The sequence below is a fragment of the Sceloporus undulatus genome, chromosome 3, assembly GCF_019175285.1.
Source record: "Sceloporus undulatus isolate JIND9_A2432 ecotype Alabama chromosome 3, SceUnd_v1.1, whole genome shotgun sequence".
In the NCBI taxonomy this organism is placed as follows: domain Eukaryota; kingdom Metazoa; phylum Chordata; class Lepidosauria; order Squamata; family Phrynosomatidae; genus Sceloporus; species Sceloporus undulatus.
The window spans coordinates 252,503,086-252,525,237 of record NC_056524.1 but is presented as its reverse complement, the minus strand read 5'-3'; the positions used below and the strand labels follow the sequence as shown (position 1 = coordinate 252,525,237).

At 39.8% G+C, this 22,152-nt stretch overlaps 1 protein-coding gene across 2 annotated transcripts in view; it reads left to right on the top strand.

Annotated features, from left to right (window-relative positions):
* WDR49 (WD repeat domain 49) overlaps window positions 1-22,152 on the top strand; it is a 178,403-nt gene that overhangs the window by 57,255 nt on the left and 98,996 nt on the right. For both annotated transcript variants that reach the window (XM_042456108.1, XM_042456107.1), the window contains 2 exons: window positions 3,750-3,986; window positions 21,002-21,166. In XM_042456108.1, coding sequence (XP_042312042.1) covers window positions 3,750-3,986; window positions 21,002-21,166 — 402 coding nt within the window. The remainder of the gene's footprint in view (window positions 1-3,749; window positions 3,987-21,001; window positions 21,167-22,152) is intronic.

Here is a 22,152-nt window from a genome sequence, read left to right as displayed (position 1 = left end):
CCTAGACATTTTCAGCTCCCACCATTCCTCAGCATTGGCTACATCAGCTAGGAGCTGCTAGAATTTGCAGTCTAACAATGGCTGGACTCAATAACTTTACTGAGATCAGTGCATTATAGTGTGCACTGAAGAGAGCAGGGTAGAGAAAAAGAGAGAATTAGAACTTGGAAAGGTTTTGGACTACATATCCCATACTCCCCCTTCCAGCTATAGGAATTGGTCAAAACTGATCTCAGCTTGTCTTCTTCACTCTGTCTTGCTGTCTGAGCCACTCTCCATTTTCTTGGACCTATCTTCAGGACTGGTAATTATCCATGGATTTATCTTTTATGAATGTTTTTACCTTTTATTTGGCAAGGCCCTACATTTTTCTTCCATGTCCTCCATTTTACAGTGCCTTGTCCTCCTTTGTGGTTATGACATCTGGTCACCCTTTAATTTTCACCTTCTCCAATTTCCAATTTCTCTCTATCTAAGTTTAAACATTTTCTTTTCTGATAGCCTTGTATGGCTTCTTGAATTGGTTTGGTATGTTTACATGCACTTTTATACATTTCTAAGTAAAACCATTCTATTTACTGAAACCAGAGTCTCTCTGCAGTTAGAACTGGTGTACATAGATGAAAAGATCATCAAAGTTACCCGCCTCTTGCAGGCCTCCTTTTGAGCAATAATTTCCCCAAAATTTTGCAAAGCCCCCCCCCATCCCCCTACCTTTTAGGGTAACAGATTACAGTTGGTGTGCCATAAGTGCCTGTCTTTAAACCACAATCCCTCTGTCTCTTATCAGAACAGAGTACCTTAGGAATGGCATTTCAAAGGAGTGAATAAGAACTCTAGCAGAAAATGTGATATAATGATGTAATGCATACACAACACAAAACACTACAGGGAATCACAGAAATTTGAGGGTGATCAAGCATAGAATGGCAGAATTATTGAGTGGGACCACAAGATGCATGGCCACTTGAGGGTGAAGTAAAATAATCACATTTGTAGTATCTCTGCCTCTGCATTTCTGATACTCCCTACCCCACTGTAAGAGTAATGCTTGTACCAGGAAAATTGCCCTCTGTTGCATTTTTCTGTATTATAATACTGTTAAATGCACAGGAGCTGAGCAACTGAAATAGCTGACAACTCAACCTCCAGTTCACTTGTTAGTTGTCTCCAATACAAATCTGAGCTTGCAAATTCCGATTTATGTCCAAAGAACAGAAAGAACATAGCCCGATTCAGACATTTTAAAAGATTCTATTAACCTGCCATTAAGCTTCTCAATAGGTTAGTTAACACTGCTTTCCCTGTGGAAACATAGCTCAGCCATTATTTTACAAGCAGCCTTGTGCCTTTCTTGGCATTAGCATGAATTCATTTCACTTTGATGGATGGATGGGCATCAAAGTTGGTAGCTATTTACATAAAAAAGCCTTCTGCTCAGCTAGAGCAATCTGCCAGGCAACCCAAATCGAATATTATCTATGCAATACCATATAAGACAAGACATGGAAGTAAACAAGTGAAAAAGCTTCCAGTGTGTGTGTGAGGGGGGGGGGACTGTGGTTTGATACCTCTATGAAAGTAGAAACATTGCTTAAGGCCTTGGTATAGGAAGAGAAGAGCTATTTGTTCTAAATTCAGCCATGCCCACATTTTTAGGAAACTACAGTGAGCCCTTGCTATCCTCTCCAGTTTAGTTCCAGGACCCCCCATGGATACTAAAGTGGATTTTCTAGTCCCATTATATAAAATGTTGTGGTAAAATGACACCCCTTATATAAAATGGCAAAATTAAGGTTGGATTTTTGGAATATTTGGGGCGGAATATTTTCAAGCCATGGATGAATGAATCCATGGCTTCAAAATCCATGGATACGGACAGCCGGTTGTATTTTCAAGTAGCAAATAGAGAGATTTCTAAGTAGTCTACATGTGGCGCCAACAGTTGCCAATAATTTTATCACTTTCTGGTTGGTCCTAATAAAAGTATCATTTTGTCAATGTTCTGAATTTTTAAAAAATCATATTGGCCGAAGTAGGTGTAAACATTTTATGAATGGACCCATTTACTTTAACACTTTTGTCTTCCAGCCTTTTTCATTATAGAAATCCCAAAAGTCCATTTTTGTTCCAAGTCCAAACTCAAATCTTTAGAGAGAATAGCTGAGTGGCTTAACTAGTCTTGCCCATAGTAGAATGTTGACAATTTTCAATGAGTGGTAGCTTGCAGAAACATCTTGCCATTTCTGCCATAGTATGAAAGGAATGAAATAATTTCTCTGCTGTAGACTGCCTACTATATTTACCACCAATAAAGCTTATCTTGTGGGCCTAAATACCCAAAGGGACCAGATCTTGTCTGATCTTGGAAGCTAAGCAGTGTCAGCTCTTGTTAGTACTTACATTGGAGGCCGCCAACAAATATCAGGTGCTGTAGGCTATATTCAGAGGATGGAACTAGCAAAATCACCCCTGAGTATTTCTTGTCTAAAAAAACCCTGTGTTATGAGGGCCCAAACAGAGAGGCCCAAAAGAGCAGAGCACGGTCATGCCAGCACCAATCACATTGGGGCCATGGCAACCGCAAGTGCCTGGCCCCAATCCAGGCTGTCACTGCAGTCCTGAATCAGGCTGCCGGAAGGAGCGGATCCTATCCACTCCTTTTTGGTCCTGTTCTTCCTGGATGGTGCGGTATCAGTGCAGCTTCTGGCCATATTTGGGATGTGCATCATCTAAATGCTGTACCTTGAATGCAGCCAGAATCCACACCATTTGGCCTGTGTGTTTCAGACTGAGGTCACCATAAGTCAATCAGCAATCTGAAGGTACATGAACACACAAAATTTATCTTACAACAGTTATGTATGTCATGTTTTGGTACCAGTGTCTTGCAAAGATCTGGAATTGCAGCTAGTTTCAGCCCAGAATAGTCAGTAGCTCACTGCTTGGAATATGATTTTTTGTTCTCCTCTAACACTGCTTTGTATTGGCTATCAAAGACATGGACAATAGGTACACAGATTTAGGGAAAAAACGTATCTGTGAAAATCTTCAAGCATGATCTATCCTAATTTGCCAGTTCCCTGATGTTGCCAAGATGAACCTCTTCCATGTATTTTATTTATTATTCAAACCTTCCTACATGTTTGCCTGACTGCCCCCAACCAATGACAGCAGCTTAACATGAGCTGACAATCTATATCGAGGAGACAAAATGTAACTTTTCATTTGCAGAGCTATGTGACAAATGTGCTTTAGTGAATTGTAAAGCTACTCATCTGAATGTGTAAACAAATATGAAATACACAATTGCATTGCTCAATGCACATCTGCATGTGAAATGCACAATGGCAACACACACTCACAATGACATGCGGAATTCTGCTTTTGCAGCCCTCAGCTAAATACTGACTTGTGCCTCAGACAAAAATGTCTAATAATTTCTGTAGGGAAACTTACACATTTGTAAGATATCAACAGGATGTCTGCCATACTGTCTTGTTCCTACTCTTGTGTGTCACTCTGGGTGTTTACTGACGGTGAAATGGCAGTCTCTTGTTGGCTTTATATGAACTACATTAACAACAGCGACAACAGCGACAACAGCAAAAAAGAACAACAGAACTACATTAACAACAACAACAACAACAACAACAAAAAGAACTAAAGCTCTGATTTTATGAAATGCCATCTTTGCAGCCTCTGTTTGTTAAAAGGCTGGTTCTAATCCCCCCTTCTGCTTTGTATAGGTATTAAGGATCTGGGACATTCAGCACCAACTCTGTGTCCAAAGGATTACTGGTTCTTTCCCCAAAAGCATAGACTTCCATTCTGTGCTTTACTTTGATGAACCTCATGGACATCTTTTCATCTCATTGAACAACCAGCTGATGTTGTTGGAAATGGAACAGGAATCGGGCAACAGGAAGGTCACAAGTCACAGGAAAGCAGTGACTTGCATTCTTTACAACTCTATTTTTAAGCAGGTAAATAGAAAGAAAAGAAGAGAAATCCCCTCCTCCCCCTATATTTGTCTGAGAAGCAGCTTGAATCTCTCATTCTTTATTTCTTGAATGTGATTTTTCAACAAGTGAAAGCAAAGCACAGGTGCTTATTGCATTCTGTGCTGGTCAGGCCTCATCTGGAGTACTGCATTAATTTCTGAATGCCTCATTTTAAGAAAGATATAGAAAAGTTGGAGCAGGTTCAGAGAAGGGCAGCAAGGATGATAAGGGTATGGAGAACAAAACATAGAAGGAAAGATTGAAGGAGGTGGCATGTTCAGCTTGGTGAGAGAAGACTGATTTGTGACATGGTTGCATTCGTTAAATTCCTCAAGGGCTGCCACAGAGAGTAGAGAGGAGGGGACAGGCCTGTTCTCTGCTCCCCCAGATGATAGGACCAGGTCTGATGGTTTTAAGTTACAGGAGGGTAGATTTTGATTGAACACTAGAAGGAACTTCTTGACAGTAAGAGTGGTTTAGCAATAGAACCAATTGTCTAGAGAGGTGGTAGGGTCTCCTTCTTTGTACATCTTCAAAAGGAGATTCAGTGGACAGTTACCTGCTAGGGATACTTTAGCTGGAGATTCTGGATTCTTTAGCTGGAGACTGTGCAAGAGGCTGGACTCAGTGACCCATGAAGCCCCTTTCAACTGTATGACTCTATTATTCTAAGATATACTGAATTCACAGGCACCTGCCATTGTAAGGTACACAATCTTTTGGGTTTTGAGGGGCTCATCTAGGGTGCTGAGGACTGCATACACACATGTACCAACATGAACATGCTCTGCACACATGTATATGTTTGAATACACTCTGATTTGCCCCGCTCCACAACTGTGAATTCTAGCATTGCCCAGACACTTCCCTGTAAGGTACCGACTACTTTAATTCCAGTGATCAACTCCTCCCTATTGGTTAAGATCAAGTCCAGGATTGTCAATCTCCTTGTTTCTTCCTCTAACTTTTAAAATAGGAATATCAGGAATTTGTTGGATTGTCTATAAGTAGCAGACTTAGTATTTGAGTAGATATGTAGGTAATTAAAGCCCTTCATAACTACTAATTTTTGCACCTTTGAAATTTCTGAGATTTATTTTTGAAAAGCACCATCTACCACCTCTACTTGGTTTGGTGTCACTTAGTAAACTCCTACCACAATGTTGTATTTATTTATTTCTCAATTTATTTGTATCCAAATAATTTCAACTGGTCTACTCTGATCATTTTCATGGACTTCTGTACAACTGAACATGTCTTTGACATATAATGTCACTCCATCTCCATTTTGCCACATCTATTCCTTTGAATAGGTTATAACCTCCAATTGTAATATTTCAATTATGGGAGTCATCCCCCCAAGTCTCCTATACCTATAAAGTCATATTTACCTTCCTGTAGTAGGACTTCAAGTTTATCTTGTTTCTCAAACTCTGTGTGTTGTTGTGTAGACATTTGAAGCTTTGTGTAATGGCCTTCATGGATCTGCCAGAATGGGTTTGTTGCAGCAGATCAGCACAGAAAGACACCTTTTGGCAGAACTGGCTTTCCACCATCAGTTTCACTAGTAAAGCCCCTTGCAAGCAGAACCCCTCCCAGCTGTCCACATTTCATTCCCTGGCTGAATGACCTTGGTTTTCAGAGTATCTTGCAGTATCTACTTTCTTCAACCCCCAATAATAGTCCTCTTTTAGCATGCCCTACTATCATAGTTAAAACACAGCTAAAGCAAAGCTAACTTTAAGATCGCAGAGGAAGTCTATATGGTAGACCCTGACACTTTGTTTGTTCTCATCTGTGAATGTATTTTCAGTTTTTCTGTGAATCCCATTCTCTCCCTTAGCTTCTCTTTAGATTTCACATCCTTGTGTTTAGAGCTTGCCTTTGGACTGATGTTTGAGTTATCATCTCTGACTCTCCAAGGATTTAGCTGAAAGCCCTCACAATCAGACTTGCCATGTTCCTACCATAGACATTCTTCCTAGTATTCCTGAGGTGCAACCCATTTATAGCCAATATCTTAAATCTATTTATTTCATTGCTATTCAAAGGTCCTTTACTGTGGGCTCTGGAAATTCACCCAGACGTATACATAACCTATTTTTTCTCATTTAATTGGGAAATTTTGTTATTTGCTTGTATTTGTGTGTGTGCATGCCTTCTTGCAGTGGGGTTCTGTTAAAATTTTGGGTGACTGCATGAAAACTGGGTAGTCTAAAAATTAACACACAGAGAGACTAGAGTGTGAGACTCTAGAGTCAATGTGTGTGATCCTGCTTCCTTCAGTCCAGGTATTTTGCTATCTGAGCAAATGACAAAATGGTGCCCTCCCCTGCCACATACAGGAGTTATTTGGACTGTCTGTTGAATCTTACTTCTAATCTGGCAGTATTATACAGTGCGCCCGCGTTATATGCGGGCGTGCTTTACGCAGTCTTGAGCATATGCACTCAAGCCACAGGGTGCGTGCAGGGTGCAAGGGGTGGCACGTCTCATTCAAATGAATGGGCGCGTGCGCCTGTGCTGCCCTGCGCACCACTGTGCCGCTGCTCCCGAGCCCCATTGTTTCCAATGGGGCTCGAGCATAGGCGGAATTTGCCTTACGTGGCGGGGTCTGGAACGGATCCCCGCGTAAGGCAAGGGCGGACTGTACTATGCTCCACCATACCTGAGAACAACAGGCCTATTTGGGGGAGACAGGCTGTGTGGTGTATACAACTCTGTCCTGAGACTGGGGCATGCCAGGGGAAGAGTCAAGAGGCGATGCCAGACAACTCTTGTTACTGCCCATAAACACTGGCCACATGAGATAGTTGTTTTTCTCTTCTGAATATTATGGATAGCCACACAGAACAGTGTGGTGCACCTTTTATCTCCCAGAATTAATGCTGAATTAATGCTGAATGTCTATCCCTCCCCATGTAGATACTGCACCTTTCAACTCTGCAGTGTGTCACAGTTAATAGCAAAAGCCCAACCACAAGTTATAATGAAGCCGCTATTGCTATAACAACAATAATGATAGCATGAACAATATCTGTACTGATATCGATGAAAAAAAAGGATGAGAATAATATGAGTATTTTGCTTCTAGTTGTAAATGAAAGCTGGTTCTGAAGTCTTCCTATGAAATCACCTTTCTGTGCCTGTCAGGAGAGTTGTAAAATATGCATGTGGTTTAATGAGCTGAGATCCATATTTTTGCTGGCACATTTTCCCTGAAGAGACTTGCAGTATGGTGGCCCTGGATTGTGGTTATATATTTTGCAATAAAACAAATCAGTTAAACGTAATGCCACTTGGTATGCAAGTTGGGTGCTGTTTGTCTTCACAGGACTGCAGCCCTTACGATCAGAGCGCTACCTGCATCTCAATGAACAGTTACACTGAACAGACAGGGAAAGGCCTCTGTGATTGATTTCCCCCTTCTTTTTCACTTAGCAGTGACAAAGCAGCATCTTTTAATCTCCAGATTGGGATTTGGATAAAGCAGGCATTGTAGTAGCATGCTCTGTGAGATGTAGAACTACTGGTAATCATCAACATTATCCCTCCCACCCAACAGCAACAACACTGTAATCTTTTATGTGTTATGTACAAATAAAGCAGAAGTTTTCTTTCTTATGTACAAGTAAAGCATAGATTTTCCAGCCAACTAGATAAAATATGCTGAACATTTATCACTGACACAGGCTGCATCTTTTGACTTACTTACATGGGAGTAAAGTTCATAAAGTCAATAAGACTTACTCGGTGAGAGCTAGTGGCTTCCATGTCAGGAGGATGGTGGATTAATTCCATTTAATTCCATTTTATATTTTATATTCCCCAAATGAGTTCAGAACCCTGGACAGTTCTGTCTTTGAGATTAATGCCCAGAATATATTCCTTACCTCACTGCCATGGGAACTGCCACTGAATTTACTTCTGAGTAGATATGCATATAATTTGAGTATCAGTCCCATTTTGCTGTAGCTGATAAACTACTACAAGAGAAGATGTTATTTTCTCTTAAATCCCCGCTGATAACAGCATTTGGGTTTGTGCCATCTCAAAGAAACATATTGTCTGTATGGATGTGAATCTTGAAGATGAAATTCACTAGAATTTATTTGCTTAATCTTTATTCCAACTGTTTGTTTTGGAGATTACATCAACACAGCCATTTTCCCTTTTTGCATTTCATCTGCAAAACAAGTTTACAATGTAGGAGGGGAATTGGGGGGTGGGGGGACTTTGCTAAGCTGTTCCAGAAAAACCACAAAGAGAACTATGCTACCTTTTAGAATAATGGCTAAAATTATGTTGGTTAGTCTCAACTAGAGTAGACCCATTCAATAAACTGTTGAATGCTATAGATTGAATCCATAGGTAAATCTCATTGGCTCAATGGATCTACTTTAGATAGGACTAGCAATAGAATTCAGACCAGCAGCTTTATTTCAGCATGAACTTTCATTGATTACAATTCATTTTCTCATATCTAAGGTGCTCAGAATTATAACTTCAGTTAAACTATATCTAAATCTATATGCACAAGTGTGCATGGTAGGTTAAATGGCATGCAGCCAGCCCAAGATCAAACACTGGGTTCTATGGCTTGAGTAGGAAACTGAGTTTAGGTCTTGCCAGTCAAATGCTGTACACATTCAACCACTGAATCTCAGCCTTTGTTAACTTCAGTAGGGATATGCAAGAGCCTGACAATTCATTATGGAGACTGATTGAGCAATATAGAATGGGCCATGATATGATTTGGGAAAATTTTGATCTAATGTGACCTCCTTCAAATCCTAAATTTGAAATCTAAATCTTTGGGGTCTTTATCTATTACACCAGGAAAATAACACCTCTATAACTTTTCAGATTTTTTTTAAAAAATGTAAGTGAATGAACTTTGGAGACATGGGAGTGTTACAGACCGCCCCTTTGGGGCGGCCTGTAGGCGCACCTTTCCCCGCCGGATCGGGGCCTCAGCAGCCAGAGCGGCAGCCGCTGAAGCCTTGATCCGCCGCTTTCCGGGCTGCGGGGAAGCGGCAAAAGGCCCCTTCCCCGCAGCCTGGAAAGGGGTGTCCTTGGGGCTTCAAGCCCCAAGGACACCCCGCGGCAGCGGGGAGAAGGAGAAAGGGGCCGTTTGGCCCCTTTCTCCTTTGGTCCGCTGGCGCAGCCGTCTGAAGGCTGCATCCAGTGGACCAAACCAGGAAGGAGCTCCAAAACGGAGCTCCTTCTGGGGTCGTGGAAAGGGCGCCCTAGGCGCCCTGCCGTGACCCCAATACGTCACAACTGCGCCGCCTCGTTTGGAGGCGGTGCGGTCATCACTTATCGATGGCGGCGGCCGTGTGGAACAGCTGCCACCCTTTTGTGCGCACACAGTGCGCACTAGGGTTAGGGCGGTGCGGAAGCACCGCCCCGTCTTAACCCTAGTACGCTCTCTGAGCGTACTTTTCAGCCCGTCTGTAACGGGCCATGGTAAATAATCCTCATCAAATGTGAACAGCACGGTTCAGAGAGGTTTGTGCTAGTCACTTTAAAATTTGCTTTTCAAATTCTAAAAACATAATGTATTTTAAAATCATGTACAATCAGTTGGATGTTCACTTTTGCATCTGTGATTTATGTATGCTGCTTGTGCAGTAAGAGAGTGCACAGCCAGTACAGATAGAAACAAGTGGAGCTGGGGAGATAAAGAGGTAAAGGAAAAAGAAAAAGCAAGGCATCATTTCCAAGTAGGTATGGCTGTGCATAAGAAAGAGATGGGAATCATGTGGTTATGGAAATAATATTCAAAAATATTTTTAAAAATGCTCGAAAAACATGGTGTTGTTGTTGGTGGGTTGCTGTTTTTTTAGTGTTGAGAAACCCTGACAAGAATCTTCAGAGTTTGGGATTATTCTGCACAAAATTGGCACCAGGTTGTTTTGTGCAAAAACAACAACAGAAGCAGCAGCAATTTCTGTGTGAGGAACAGTATTTTCTGCATGCAAAATAATACTTTAATCCAGAAATATTAATTCCTGTTGGACATGTTGCCCAGCACATGGAAACTTCTCCCACTGTTTTCAAGAGCACCAGCCAGGGGTAAAGAACTTTAATTGAACAATAGATTTTAAAAAATAATAATCTTGCAGCACCACAAAGACTAGATTTTTATAGTATATAGTTGTGTGGAGTGCAATTTATTACAGAACTTGGCAGCCAGACATGTTCAAAGCTTGGAATGTTACTTTTTAAAAAAGGAATTAGTTGCAATTATATTCTTAGGCTGAAAAGAAATTGGTTACCATTAATTGCAATTTTTAAAAGGGGATTTTGCTTTCCTGTTTCTCAAAACTAAGATAATGAGTTTTTGTTCCTACTCCCCACCAATGTCTTTCATTTAGTAGTGTGAGCCAAAATATGGGCCAGCATTTCAATGATATATTTCTTCTCCACCATTTCATGCAATTATAAAAGTAACTAAAGTAACAAACATAAAAAGGAATGAAGTTACCTTTGGTTTACTTTCTATTGTTATGTAACTTTCCCTACAGTAATATAACATGACATTTTGTATTGTTGCATGAGGTATTGCAAAAAGGAACAAGTTACAAATAGCTAGTTAATTTCACCATTCAGGCATTTTGCTAGTGTCCATTTAATACAGTCCTCTGAGAAGTACAGGGTGTTATTGTTGTTGATGATGATAACGAAGTTTATCAACCATTTTGGGTTCATCTCTTGTCAGGAATAATGTGCCATACCATGCTGCTGATGGAGCTAAGCCCTACCTCCTATATTTTCAACACTGCTCTGTAGTTGTTAATAGGACAGATTTAAAAAGATGCGGTCATGCTATGGAGCCGAGAGGAATGTGTTGTTGTTGTGTGCCTTCAAGTTGTTTCTGACTTATGTTGACCCTAAGGTGAATCTATAATGGGGTTTTCTTGGGCCAAAAGTATGTGACAAGAGTATGTGACCAAGGTCACCTAGTGAGTTCTCATGGCTGGAATCAAACCCTGATCCCCAGAACTGTAGTCAAACCACTACACCACCCTGGATTTTTGGCTCCTCTGGAAGGTCACAGGCTGTCATCACTGCTGCCATTTTGGGCATGAGGAAGTGACAAAGTGCCTTTAAAATTTAAAGGATCGGATAGTTGCATAGCTGGCTGTTTTGCTCCATATTTTTCTACTTTGTGGTCTCTGCAACTCACAGACCACATTTGGGCATCATTTATCATAAGCTTTCATCCATAGGGCATTTTTTCTTGTTGCTGTGCAAGGAGGCAACATGATTAAAACAAAGCAAAACAAAATTACCCTGTTTCTTTTCTTTTCACAACAATGGTAGCTTTGTTTCTGGGTGGCTGGGTGGGGACACAAAAACTATTCTGTCTGTACTCTCTGTCTTCCAATTTTCAAACACTCCCCAGGGGATCTCTCTGGGTGAAAGATGTGATTGATTTTATATATATCAAAGAAAATATCAACCTACAGTACAAGCAGTTAAAAAAGTAAACCATTGTTTCATTCCATTGTGAAATTAAAGAAGAAAGAAGGGTCCCAATGTGAGAACTAATGTTCTTGTTAGTCTGGAGATACCAAAAGGAGACCTCAGTGAGGGGAAAATGAATAAGAGGAAATGAAGGTTAGGTTAGATGATAGCCTCGTGTTGAGAACATCTGGTCATAGGGAGGGGAAGATCAAGCCAGGTCCAAATGCAGAAAGGACTGAATAATGGAGAATTAATGTATACATACTAATATCATGTTACTCTTTGGAGACAGATAATTGCTACATCCAAAGTTGCACTTATATGTTCCACACTGCAGAGATACAGGGTCCTCCTAGACACTTTTATCTTCTTAGGAAGAATGCCAAAGACATGCAGAAGGCTGACTAGACTAGATTAAAATTGTACTAATAAGTATGCATAGGAGTTGCTGTTACCTTTCCTTGCCATTTTTTTTCTGACCTTCCTTCCAGAAACTTGGAAATGTACAAGTAGATCTCTCCACCTCTCCCATTAAATTGTCTAGACAGAGGGAATGTATCACACAGTGAAGTTCATGGTTGAATAAGGATTTGAACCTGCATCTTCCCGGAACTAGACAACATTCTCATTGCTGTACCACACACATGGTGTAAGACTGTCCTACAGCCATAATCTTCCATGCCAGCATTCTTTGAAGATGTCAGCCATCAGGAATAAACTCTTCTCAAACATGGTCACAAAACCCACAAAAAAACTATGGATGTGGCCATCAAAGCCTTCATTTTCACATCAGAAAAGTACAGTTGACTAATGGTAGAAATTAAATCTGGATCCACTGTTTCCATTTGTAAAAGTTTATAATGCTCCAGAAATTCAGTGTAGAGATGCCAGTTGGACAGAGATCAGTCCTGGCCCCAGTGCTATTCAATTATGTAATTGATTAAACTATGCAGAAGTCGATAAAGGAATCTGACAGCCAGGCAAAGATGTGTCCAACTTGGGTGAAGATTATGGATGTAGCATACATAGATGGCATTGCAGTCTTGGCATTGATCCCTATGAAGTGACAAAGAGCTGTAAACACAAGATGAAAATATTGTGCTAGATTTGGCATGGTGCTTGAAAATGGCAAATAATAAGTTTCATGTAACCCCCAGCCCATATGTTTTGTGTCCCATTATGATATTTGGGTTTTTTAACTGAACATTTTATGAGGATTTTCAACATAGTTTTGTTTGTCACCTTCTTAATTGCAAGAGCATTTAAAATACTGGAAATAAACAAAACATCTCTTAGGTTGTCAGCAGAAGTGCAAATAACACACTTGTGCCTGATTCCACAGCTGGCAGCTGGAAGAGATATTAGTATTCCAACTTGGAAATTATTATTATTATTATTATTATTATTATCATCATCATCATCATCATCATCATCATCATCATCATCATTTAGAACAGACACCCTTTCTTCCCATTTAGAAATCTCATCAGAAGTGATGTAAGAAGACAGCAAGAGTAGAAATGTTTATTTTAGTATCAAATAACTGTGAATGTAGGAATGACAAGGTGCAAGGAGGCCATAAACAGTGGGAATGCAGAAAGTCCCAGATTCAGTTATTGGCTTTCACTGTTAAAAATGTCTGGAGGCAATTACAGAAAGCCACTATCAGCTTTCCTATTACCTGAATGAAAAGTGGTGCCCTCTCTACTACCCAGCACCAGTGTGTGTGTGTGTGTGTGTGTGTGTGTTCTGTGCCTTCAAAGTAATTTCTCACTTATGGCAATGATAAGGTGAACATATCATGGGGTTTTCCTGGAAAGATTTGTTCAGGAGAGTTTTGCCATTGCTTTCCCCTGAGACTGAGAAAGTGTGACTTGCCCAAGGTCACCCAGTGGGTTTCATGGAACTTGAGCCCTGGTGTTCAGAGTTGTAGTCCAACACTCAAACCACTGCACCACACTGGCTCTCCAGCACTGTTAGTGATCTCTATAATCAAACACAGAAATAGCTTTCTCCCAGATGCTTAGCTCCTAGAAGAATTCATGGTCAAACATCATAGATAGGGGAACCCAGAAAATTCCATGTGCCATTCAACAGTTAATATTCTAAGTCACCCTGCCTTTAGTGCTTGTTCAGAGGACATTTCAGAGCCAGGCATTTAGGAAGTAACTGGTTCTGGTGAGCAGATTGGCTCTCTGGAATGCCAGAGAACATCTCAGGATGTTGGTAGATGTGAATTAATGACTCCTAGTGTTTTATTTAATTTGTATGCTGAGAACATCATACAAAAAGCATGATTGGATTCAGATTATAAGAGGTAAAGGCAGAAAGAGCAAATGCAGGTTTACAGCTGAACATCAAGAACACAAAAATTATGACCACAGACAATATATGTCATTTTAAAACAGATAATGAAGAGATCGAAATAGTCCATGATTTTCCATACAGTACTTGGGCTAAATCATCAATCAGAGTGGAGACTGCAGTCAAGAAATCAGAAGACTAGGACTTGGGAAGGTAGCTATGAAGGAACTAGACAAGATCCTGAAGTGTAAAGATATGTCATTAAATACCAAAGTTAGAACTGTCCATGCCATTGTATTTCCCATTTCTATGTATGGTTGTAAAAACTGGACAGTGAAGAAAGCAGATACGAAAAAAATAAACTCATTTCAGATGAAATATTGGAGAAGAGTTCTGAGAATTTACCATGGACCACTAAAAAGACCAATGGATGGGTCCTAAAGCAGATCAGGCCCAAACTCTCCCTGGAAGCAAAGATGACAAAACTGACATCTTATTTTGGCCATATCATGTGAGAAGACGACTCACCGGAAATAATTATAATGCTTGGTAAAGTGAAGGGCAATAGGAAAAGTGAAAGACTGCATTCCAGATGGATAAACTAAAAAAAGCCATGAGTCCACAAGAACTGAGTGGTCTCTCATACATGGGATGGACATAGTTTGAGGTTGACTTGAAGGCAATTAACAACAACAAAGTGTTTTGTGGCCTCAGGTAGCTGCCTCAATGGACCTAATGGGAGGCCCAGACCTGCCAGACAGACTAGACAATGATGAGCTGGCATAACTTGCTATATACTTGCTTCACCATTGATAGCCACTATGGTGTAGTGGTTTAGGTGTCCAGGAGACCAGGGTTTGAATCCTTGCTTGGGAATGGAAAGCGATGGCAATCTCCTTCTGAATAAATCTTGCTGGTAAGGGTCTCCTTAGCATTGCCATTAAGCAGAAATAACTTGAAAGTATACAACAAAAAATCCAAACATCTTCACTGTATCCAATCAGCAGGATGAAGTTGCAATTAATGGCAGAATTGGTCATGATATGTGAAGACGTCGGAAAGCTACAGCAAGTTGAAGAAGTATACCAAGACATTTAAATTATTGACAGGAACTACACAATGATGGCCCCTCCAGTTCTATGTAGAGAAAGAAGCTGACCAGATTGGCAGTGGAATCCACTTTCAACAATGTTTTCAGAATACCACCTTCTCTCTTACTTGTCAGCAACAGCTTAGCTTTGGTGTTCTATATTTACAAGGTTCAAGGGTATATATTTGCATACACCAAAGTTCTTCATAGAGAAAAGTGAAAAGCTCAGAAAAAAAGAGAGATTCTCTTTCTTTGTAACCTCACAATACCTATTTATTTCCCATAAATTCTATCTTTCTCTTGTTCATAAGAAAAAGAAGTGCTTGTCTGGAGGGGAGTGAATGGAGGGGTGGAGGAGAGAAGGCCATTTAAAAAAGAAAGTACCAATCACAATCACCTGCTGGGCCTAAGAAGCCATACTGACCATGGTGGCTGTTCTTTGTTGTTAATTTTGGATTTTTTACCTTTCAGGTGTTGCTAAGAGGGAGACCCTTGTGGTTTCTTTTCTACTACCTCCTTGCAATGACAGGTGTTATCATTCCAGGTTCTTTGGAGGAGAGTTTGTAACAGGCTGCTAGTGATACTTCTGGTATTAAAAGCACATTGGATTGCAATTAAAATTCTACTTTGGAGCCATTTGTAATTATGCTTTCAGGCCTTTAGAGGTCCACAGCTAATTTAATACAATAAGTATGCACCATATCACTACTTCACAAAGAAGATTCATTTAATTACCAAAGTTGAAGGGCAGCAGGCTTATTTCACTTCATTAGCTGCTGTTGTATGAGACTGGTGGGTTTTTTATTTTAAAAAATGGAGGCATATCAGGTTATCTGCATGCACACCAGTTTATCAGAGTACTTCTTCCAAAGTATGTTTTTAGAACAAACTTGGGCAAAGTTGGATCATGGACTGCATGAAGCTCTCAGGACTCCTTATGATTCCCATCCAATATGTTTTTTTTTGGCAAGGGGTTATATTCCCCCCCATGCGCGTGCGCGCACACACACACACACACACACACGAACTCCTCCAGGAGTGGCAATTTTACAATAAATACTGTACAGCCCTACCTCTTCGAATTAAAAGAATTAAAACAAGGCATGGCCCTTAAAGTTTTGGTTTTTGTCCTTCACTCTTGTGCATTGCCAGGTCTCTTGCCTGTCATAACAGGCCCCTGGGATGAGAAATGGATCCCTGAACCCTCTTTAGTTGTGTATCCTGATTGTAGAATATCATCATAATATTTTTAATATTATGTGGTCAGAAGTCTTGTTATGATTAAAGATAAATGGCTGCTCTGAAAAATGTATGCATGTTCATGTCTATGCAAAATAAAGTCCCATTGAATGGGCAAAGAATAAACCTCTCAGCTGTGTAGGCCAAATGCTGGAGAACGTCTAGTCCTGGGGCCATTTTTGACACATTCAATTTGCTAAACCCAGCCAAATACCTTCCTAATTCCTTAAAACTTGCCCTGAAGTGGTGATTTTTGAAGAAGTCCCTTGTTCTTTGTCTTTTCTAGGGAGCTGACACCACTGAGAGATTTTACTTTGGGATGCATGGAAAGTCTTCAACTAGCAATTCACTTTAGATACCTGGATGATATTGAAGGAGAAGCCTGGTCTTTGTTACTCTTCAGCTGTTTGTCCAGTGGTGTATAGCAGTTTGATAATACTTTAAATGTCATGGTGTCATCATATGGAATCCTGGGATTAGCAGTTTCATGAAGTACTTATGAGCCAGGCTTCTAGTTTACTCTTCTGAACTACAGCAGTACAGCTTTCTGGCAGAGTACCTCACTTAAGGATATCTTCAGGATTCCATAGGATAGCCATAGTAGTTAAAGTGGTTTCAAAATGTTATACTTACATAGTGTGACTACACCCAGGTGGGCTGTGCAGGAAGGGGATCATTAGCATAGAAGGTTGAGTTAGCCCACTCTGTTGTCTTTCTACTAGCATGCTGTACAGAGAGGCGTGAGGCAAATGACTGTTTGTTGTAGCCTGTAAAAATAATATAACATTTTAATGTAGATTTATTATGAGTGTGCTGTTTTTAATTTGTATAAATTGGTGGTTTAATGGTATAATTAATTCAATATATAATTTATTATGTGGTTTTTAATTATGTTGAACGTGTCTTTGCATGCCAACTCAGGGGGGGAAAGCAGATAAAAATCAAAGGAAGGAAGGAAGGATGAGGTAGGGAGATTCCTCACTGATCACATGTTCAGTTGGTGTAGGAAAGGGTGCTACACTACATGTACAGTATACTGATATGCCCATGTAGTCTTCTTTCCCATGATTTATATACAGCTTTTATATTTTTAAATAGAGTTTTCAAACTGACACACAATAAATATTAAGAAGTCAAAACAGATTTATAAAATGACAGCTGATTATAATAATAATAATACAACCCAGATAATTTAGCAGCGAGGAAATGATGAGAGTAATACCCAGCAGTAAAAGTAGAAGAAATAAATGAAAAAACAACTTTAAAAAACCCAGCAGATGAACAGCATGTAGAACAGTTTGTGTCAAAATTCTCAGTTCATAAAATTACCATTGATTAAAAGTTTAGACAAATAACAGATTCTGATAACTCAAACCTAACAAGGAAGGTGTTAGACTAGGAGCTCACAACATTAGGTCACAAAGTTATTGAACTAAAGCTCCTATTATCCCCATGGGGGAAAGAACCATGGACGTTAGAATACAATGTTTGGTCCAGCTCTGATTATTTTCCATGCTGCTCGGGGATGATGGAGGTTAACAGTAACAAATTCTGAGGGTCCAAGTTTGAAACCTACTAATTTAGATGTCATCATCACTGAAATAGCTCTTTCTTGTTGCCTGTTTACCCATGAGAGTGAGGGCAAATGGAAAAGGGCCTCTGAAGACCCTTGATCTATTGAGCCCAGTGTTATCAACTCTGGCTTGCAGTAGCTCTCCAAGGTTTCAGGCCTTTCAGGTTCCAGAGTTTCAGGATTTCAGATCTTTCCAAGATCTATCTGGAGATCCTTAGCATACCCTGTAGACTCCCTTACAAATACTAACCAGGCCTGACCTTACTTAGCTTATGAAATCAGATGAGATTGGGTATGTTCAGTGTAATGTAATGGTATGCTAAAGATCTTATTACCAGAGAAAATGTTTTTGAGAATTATTGGGCCTTTGAATATGAAACTTCTAATCAATCCATCATCAGTCAATCCATTGAACTATTTACCCATTCATCCATCCTGGTCATTTAATTGGTGCTGATGGATGAGAAAGAAACAGCAAAGTGGCAGCTAGGTTGCTGGGTGGTAATGACTGCTAGAATATATCCCCACAACAACAAGAACAATAATGCATTTTCCCCAGATAAAGAATCCTGATTGACATACCCAAAGTCTACCCAAATTCAGGCAGATGAAAGCTTGCCTTTTTGGAATGCCATGGTTGTTATAGTTGCTGTTGTTGTTTTTGTTTCCCTCAGAGGAATGTAAGCCTTATAAAATGCATGCAACTGGGTCTCTTTTGATCCAGTTCACTAAAGCCCTATGCCAAATTCAAGGTGAACAGCTCTTATTGGATATATCTGTACTGACACTGTTACTCTGAATAGTTGTTGCTAGAAATATGCAGAAATTCATCTTGCTTTAAGTTAAAATCCCCCTACAGCATTGCAAAATGATGGTCCTCTTACTCTTGGATTGGTTATGCAGACTAGAATATCTTTCTGCATATGAAAAAGCATACCAAGTCTATTACTTCTGTGGCAGTTACTTTGTAATGAAACTATAAAATGTCAGGTCAATAGGAGTTACAAAGTTAAACCAACACCCCTTGAATTGCAAAGACCAACTAGTGGGGATACGTTCTTGCAACTTTTACCATCCAGCAACCTAGCTGCCACTTGTATGGCCTAAAGCTTCAAAAGCATCCTCAGAGGCAGCTCCAGGGTGGAGTATGGAATACAGTACTACTTCCTTACTGCAAGAAATATTTTGGGCTTAGTGTACTCATAAGAAAAAAAATCATTATATAGTTCCCTGCCAGAACACCCCAGAAGAATGATACTTGGTTTATGTTTTGTTAGACCTGTTGCTTTGGAAAGCTGAAGAAACCTAAAGAAACCTATTTGGGAAATTATCTTAAGTCTTTGTACCTGCCCTGAGCCATCAAGACTGGATGTTGCTATGCCTTCTTGGCACGTGTCCATTTAGCCAATGTAGGAAAGCTCTTTGCCATCTATATAGCTGACAGTGTAATCATTTCAAATTGCTTTCATAAGCCATTCCCAATATCTAATGGTTTATGTGCATTTGAGCAACCTTTCCTTCACTCTAAAAGGCAGGTAACAATTCTGCTCATGAAAGGAGTCACATTTGGCTCCTATCTTGAGACTAATTTGCTTCTTAATATTTGTGTTTCATCCTTTACGTATTTTATTTTTAAGGTGGTTCCAAATTGCTTTGGATACTGTTGAAATGGGGTTGCAGTAAACCCCGTTTGATTGTATATAAGTGTGTTCTTTGGACTACATTATAACTTTGAAAAGCAAATATTCAAAATGGCCTTCAGGCAGGCAATCCATAAGCTAATTAAGTTGTTGCAGAATCTGATAAAACAAATTTTTATATGTCTTTTCATGCCATTGCTTGCTGTCTTTGGAACTACTTCCATATACCTGGATCTTTTCTGCTCCATCAACATTTGAAAAGAGAAATCACATATCCTGAGCCACACTGTTATGTTTTTCCCCCAAATGGTCTTGAAGTGTCATATGATCCAAACACAGAAGAATGAATCCCTCACTTCCCTGATAACATACAAATCAATCTCTAAAACAATGCTTGTAGGAATTATATCCACAAAAGGAAATGCTATGTTATATTTCATGCTATGAATGTATAAACTATAGATTTATTTTTCATACGTTGTCCTGAATGCCACCAATTTGGATAGCTTCAAGAAAATAATAATTCATAGAGGATCCACTCTCAATGTCTACTAGTTATGGCTATATATTACATCCCCTATTGGTGGCTACCACAAGATGAAGTGTTGGTTATCAGACTGAATGGCTTTAAAAGAATAATGGAGAACCTCATGTGGGATAATGTTATCAATGAAGCCATCAATAGCTTTATTAGTCATGAGGACTTTATATCAATTTCAGTACCAGAGGCAGTATCCCTCAGAATACCAATTGCTTGCAAAGATGGGTGGAAAGATACTGTTACTGTACATGCCTCTTCCACTGGTCAGTTTTTCCATAAGCATCTGACTGGCCACTTTCAGAATAGTGGACTAGATAGATTCATGGGTCTGATCTAACTAGGTTCTTCTAATGTTCTTATACAGTAAACAGCAAGGAGAATGCATTTGTTTATTAGTAAAATAGCATGTCAGAGATTTAAAACTAATTAAAAAACCCCAACATTTGTAAAGCTATGTTTTGGAGATCTTACAATTTCACATTTTCCCAGAATCAGGAATGGTTTATGCATAGTCTTTCCAAATGGACTTTCCTCCAACTCACAGTTCCTGACCTCTGTTTTAGAATTTTAAATAGAAGCTAATGCATTCTGAGACAATCCCAAGATCGGCTTTAAAGATCCATTACTCAGTGGATCAATGTGCTAAGATAAGAGAGGTTGGTTTATCTTCCTGCCTAGCGCAAAGCACTTTCGCTAGTGCACCCTTTGAATTTCTGTTGGGAAAGGACTTCAATTCTCATTGCTAAGGACACATTGTTCCCCTTTGGATTGGGGTATTATCTCTAGTAGGAATAAGTCACCTTCTCTTCTCCATTGAATGATAACGGCAGTTTAATCATTACTCTTTAGCTAAACGGAGCTTGCTGTGAAGGCAGGTATTTAAGATGGGATAAGAATCAGCCCATAAACTTTAATGGGGTAGGAAGATAAATCTTCTAATGAGTTGAAAGAAAGAAGATGAGAAAATCAATGTCGACTTTTCCCCCCGATTTGCATTTCAAATGTTGGTAATTATATAAGTGAAGTGTGCATATGTGTCAGATTATTCTAATGAAGGTGTTTGGGAAGAAGCCACATATAGAGGAAACAAGGATGATTTTAATTCCAGCAACTTCTCTCCCCTCCTCTTTTCTTTAGGTAATCAGCTCAGATATAGGCTCTACTGTTATCTTCTGGCTGATAGATACTGGGCAGAAAATCAAAGAGTTTACTGGTTGTCATGGCAATGCTGAGATCAGCACTATGGCTCTTGATGGGACTGAGACCCGGTTGCTCACTGGGGGAACAGATGGAACTGTAAAGGTATGTCTCTATGTATGGGCTGAAGCAGGAGCCTTGTCAGTACTTGGGGACATGACAGTGAATGACTCTGGGGTTCCAGAGCAAAACTGTGTGTAGCTAGTGAATGTAACTAGAGGAGACACAAAACAGTGGAAGTACAGAATGATGGTGCTGGTCTTCCAAATGAAAATTCTATCCCAACAATGAAATTTCTTTTCAGTTCCTGAATTTCTAGCATTGCAGAGAGTGGAACACTGAAAATAATTCACATCTAGTACAGTAGGACCGCGGTATCCACTGGAGTTTGGTTCCAGGATCCCCTGTAGATACCAAACTCCATGAATGCTGAGGTCTCATTATATACAATAGTATAGTAAAATGGTGTCCCTTATATAAAATGGTAAAGTCAAGGTTTTTTGAATCCCCTCCCCCCTTCTTATTGAACATCACACTGTTGCTGTTGTGTGCCTTCAAGTCATTTCCACCCTGTGGCGACCCCAAGGCCAACCTAATATGGGGTTCCTTGGCAAGATTTGTTCAGAACCAAGGTTGTGACTTTCCATGGCTGAGCAGGGATTCAGTCCCTGGTTTCCAGACTTGTAGGCCAATGCTCAAACAAGTCCCTCATGTGGGTTCTCACTCTGCACAGTAGAAAAGGCTAAATATTTATCTTAATGTTCATAATAATAGGATAAATTAAAATAATGGGAAAGACATCAAAGGAAAAAAAATCATTTTCTTTTGCACCTGGTTGATTTGCCCAATAAGGGACACCCACAAATTCCCCATGTTTTTCTGAACCCCAGGTTAAGAACCTTTGGCTTATTACCTACTGTACATTAATGATTCTATTGTATTTTAATCTGATAAAATAAACAGCTCTCCACCACTGGCCTAAGGTTCACAATAATGCTTTTAAAACACCTCCAAGGGTTTCTACATCCTCATATTGCTATAAATTTCCATTCTAATATTTTGTTTCTAAAGCAGAACATGTGTCTATTTCC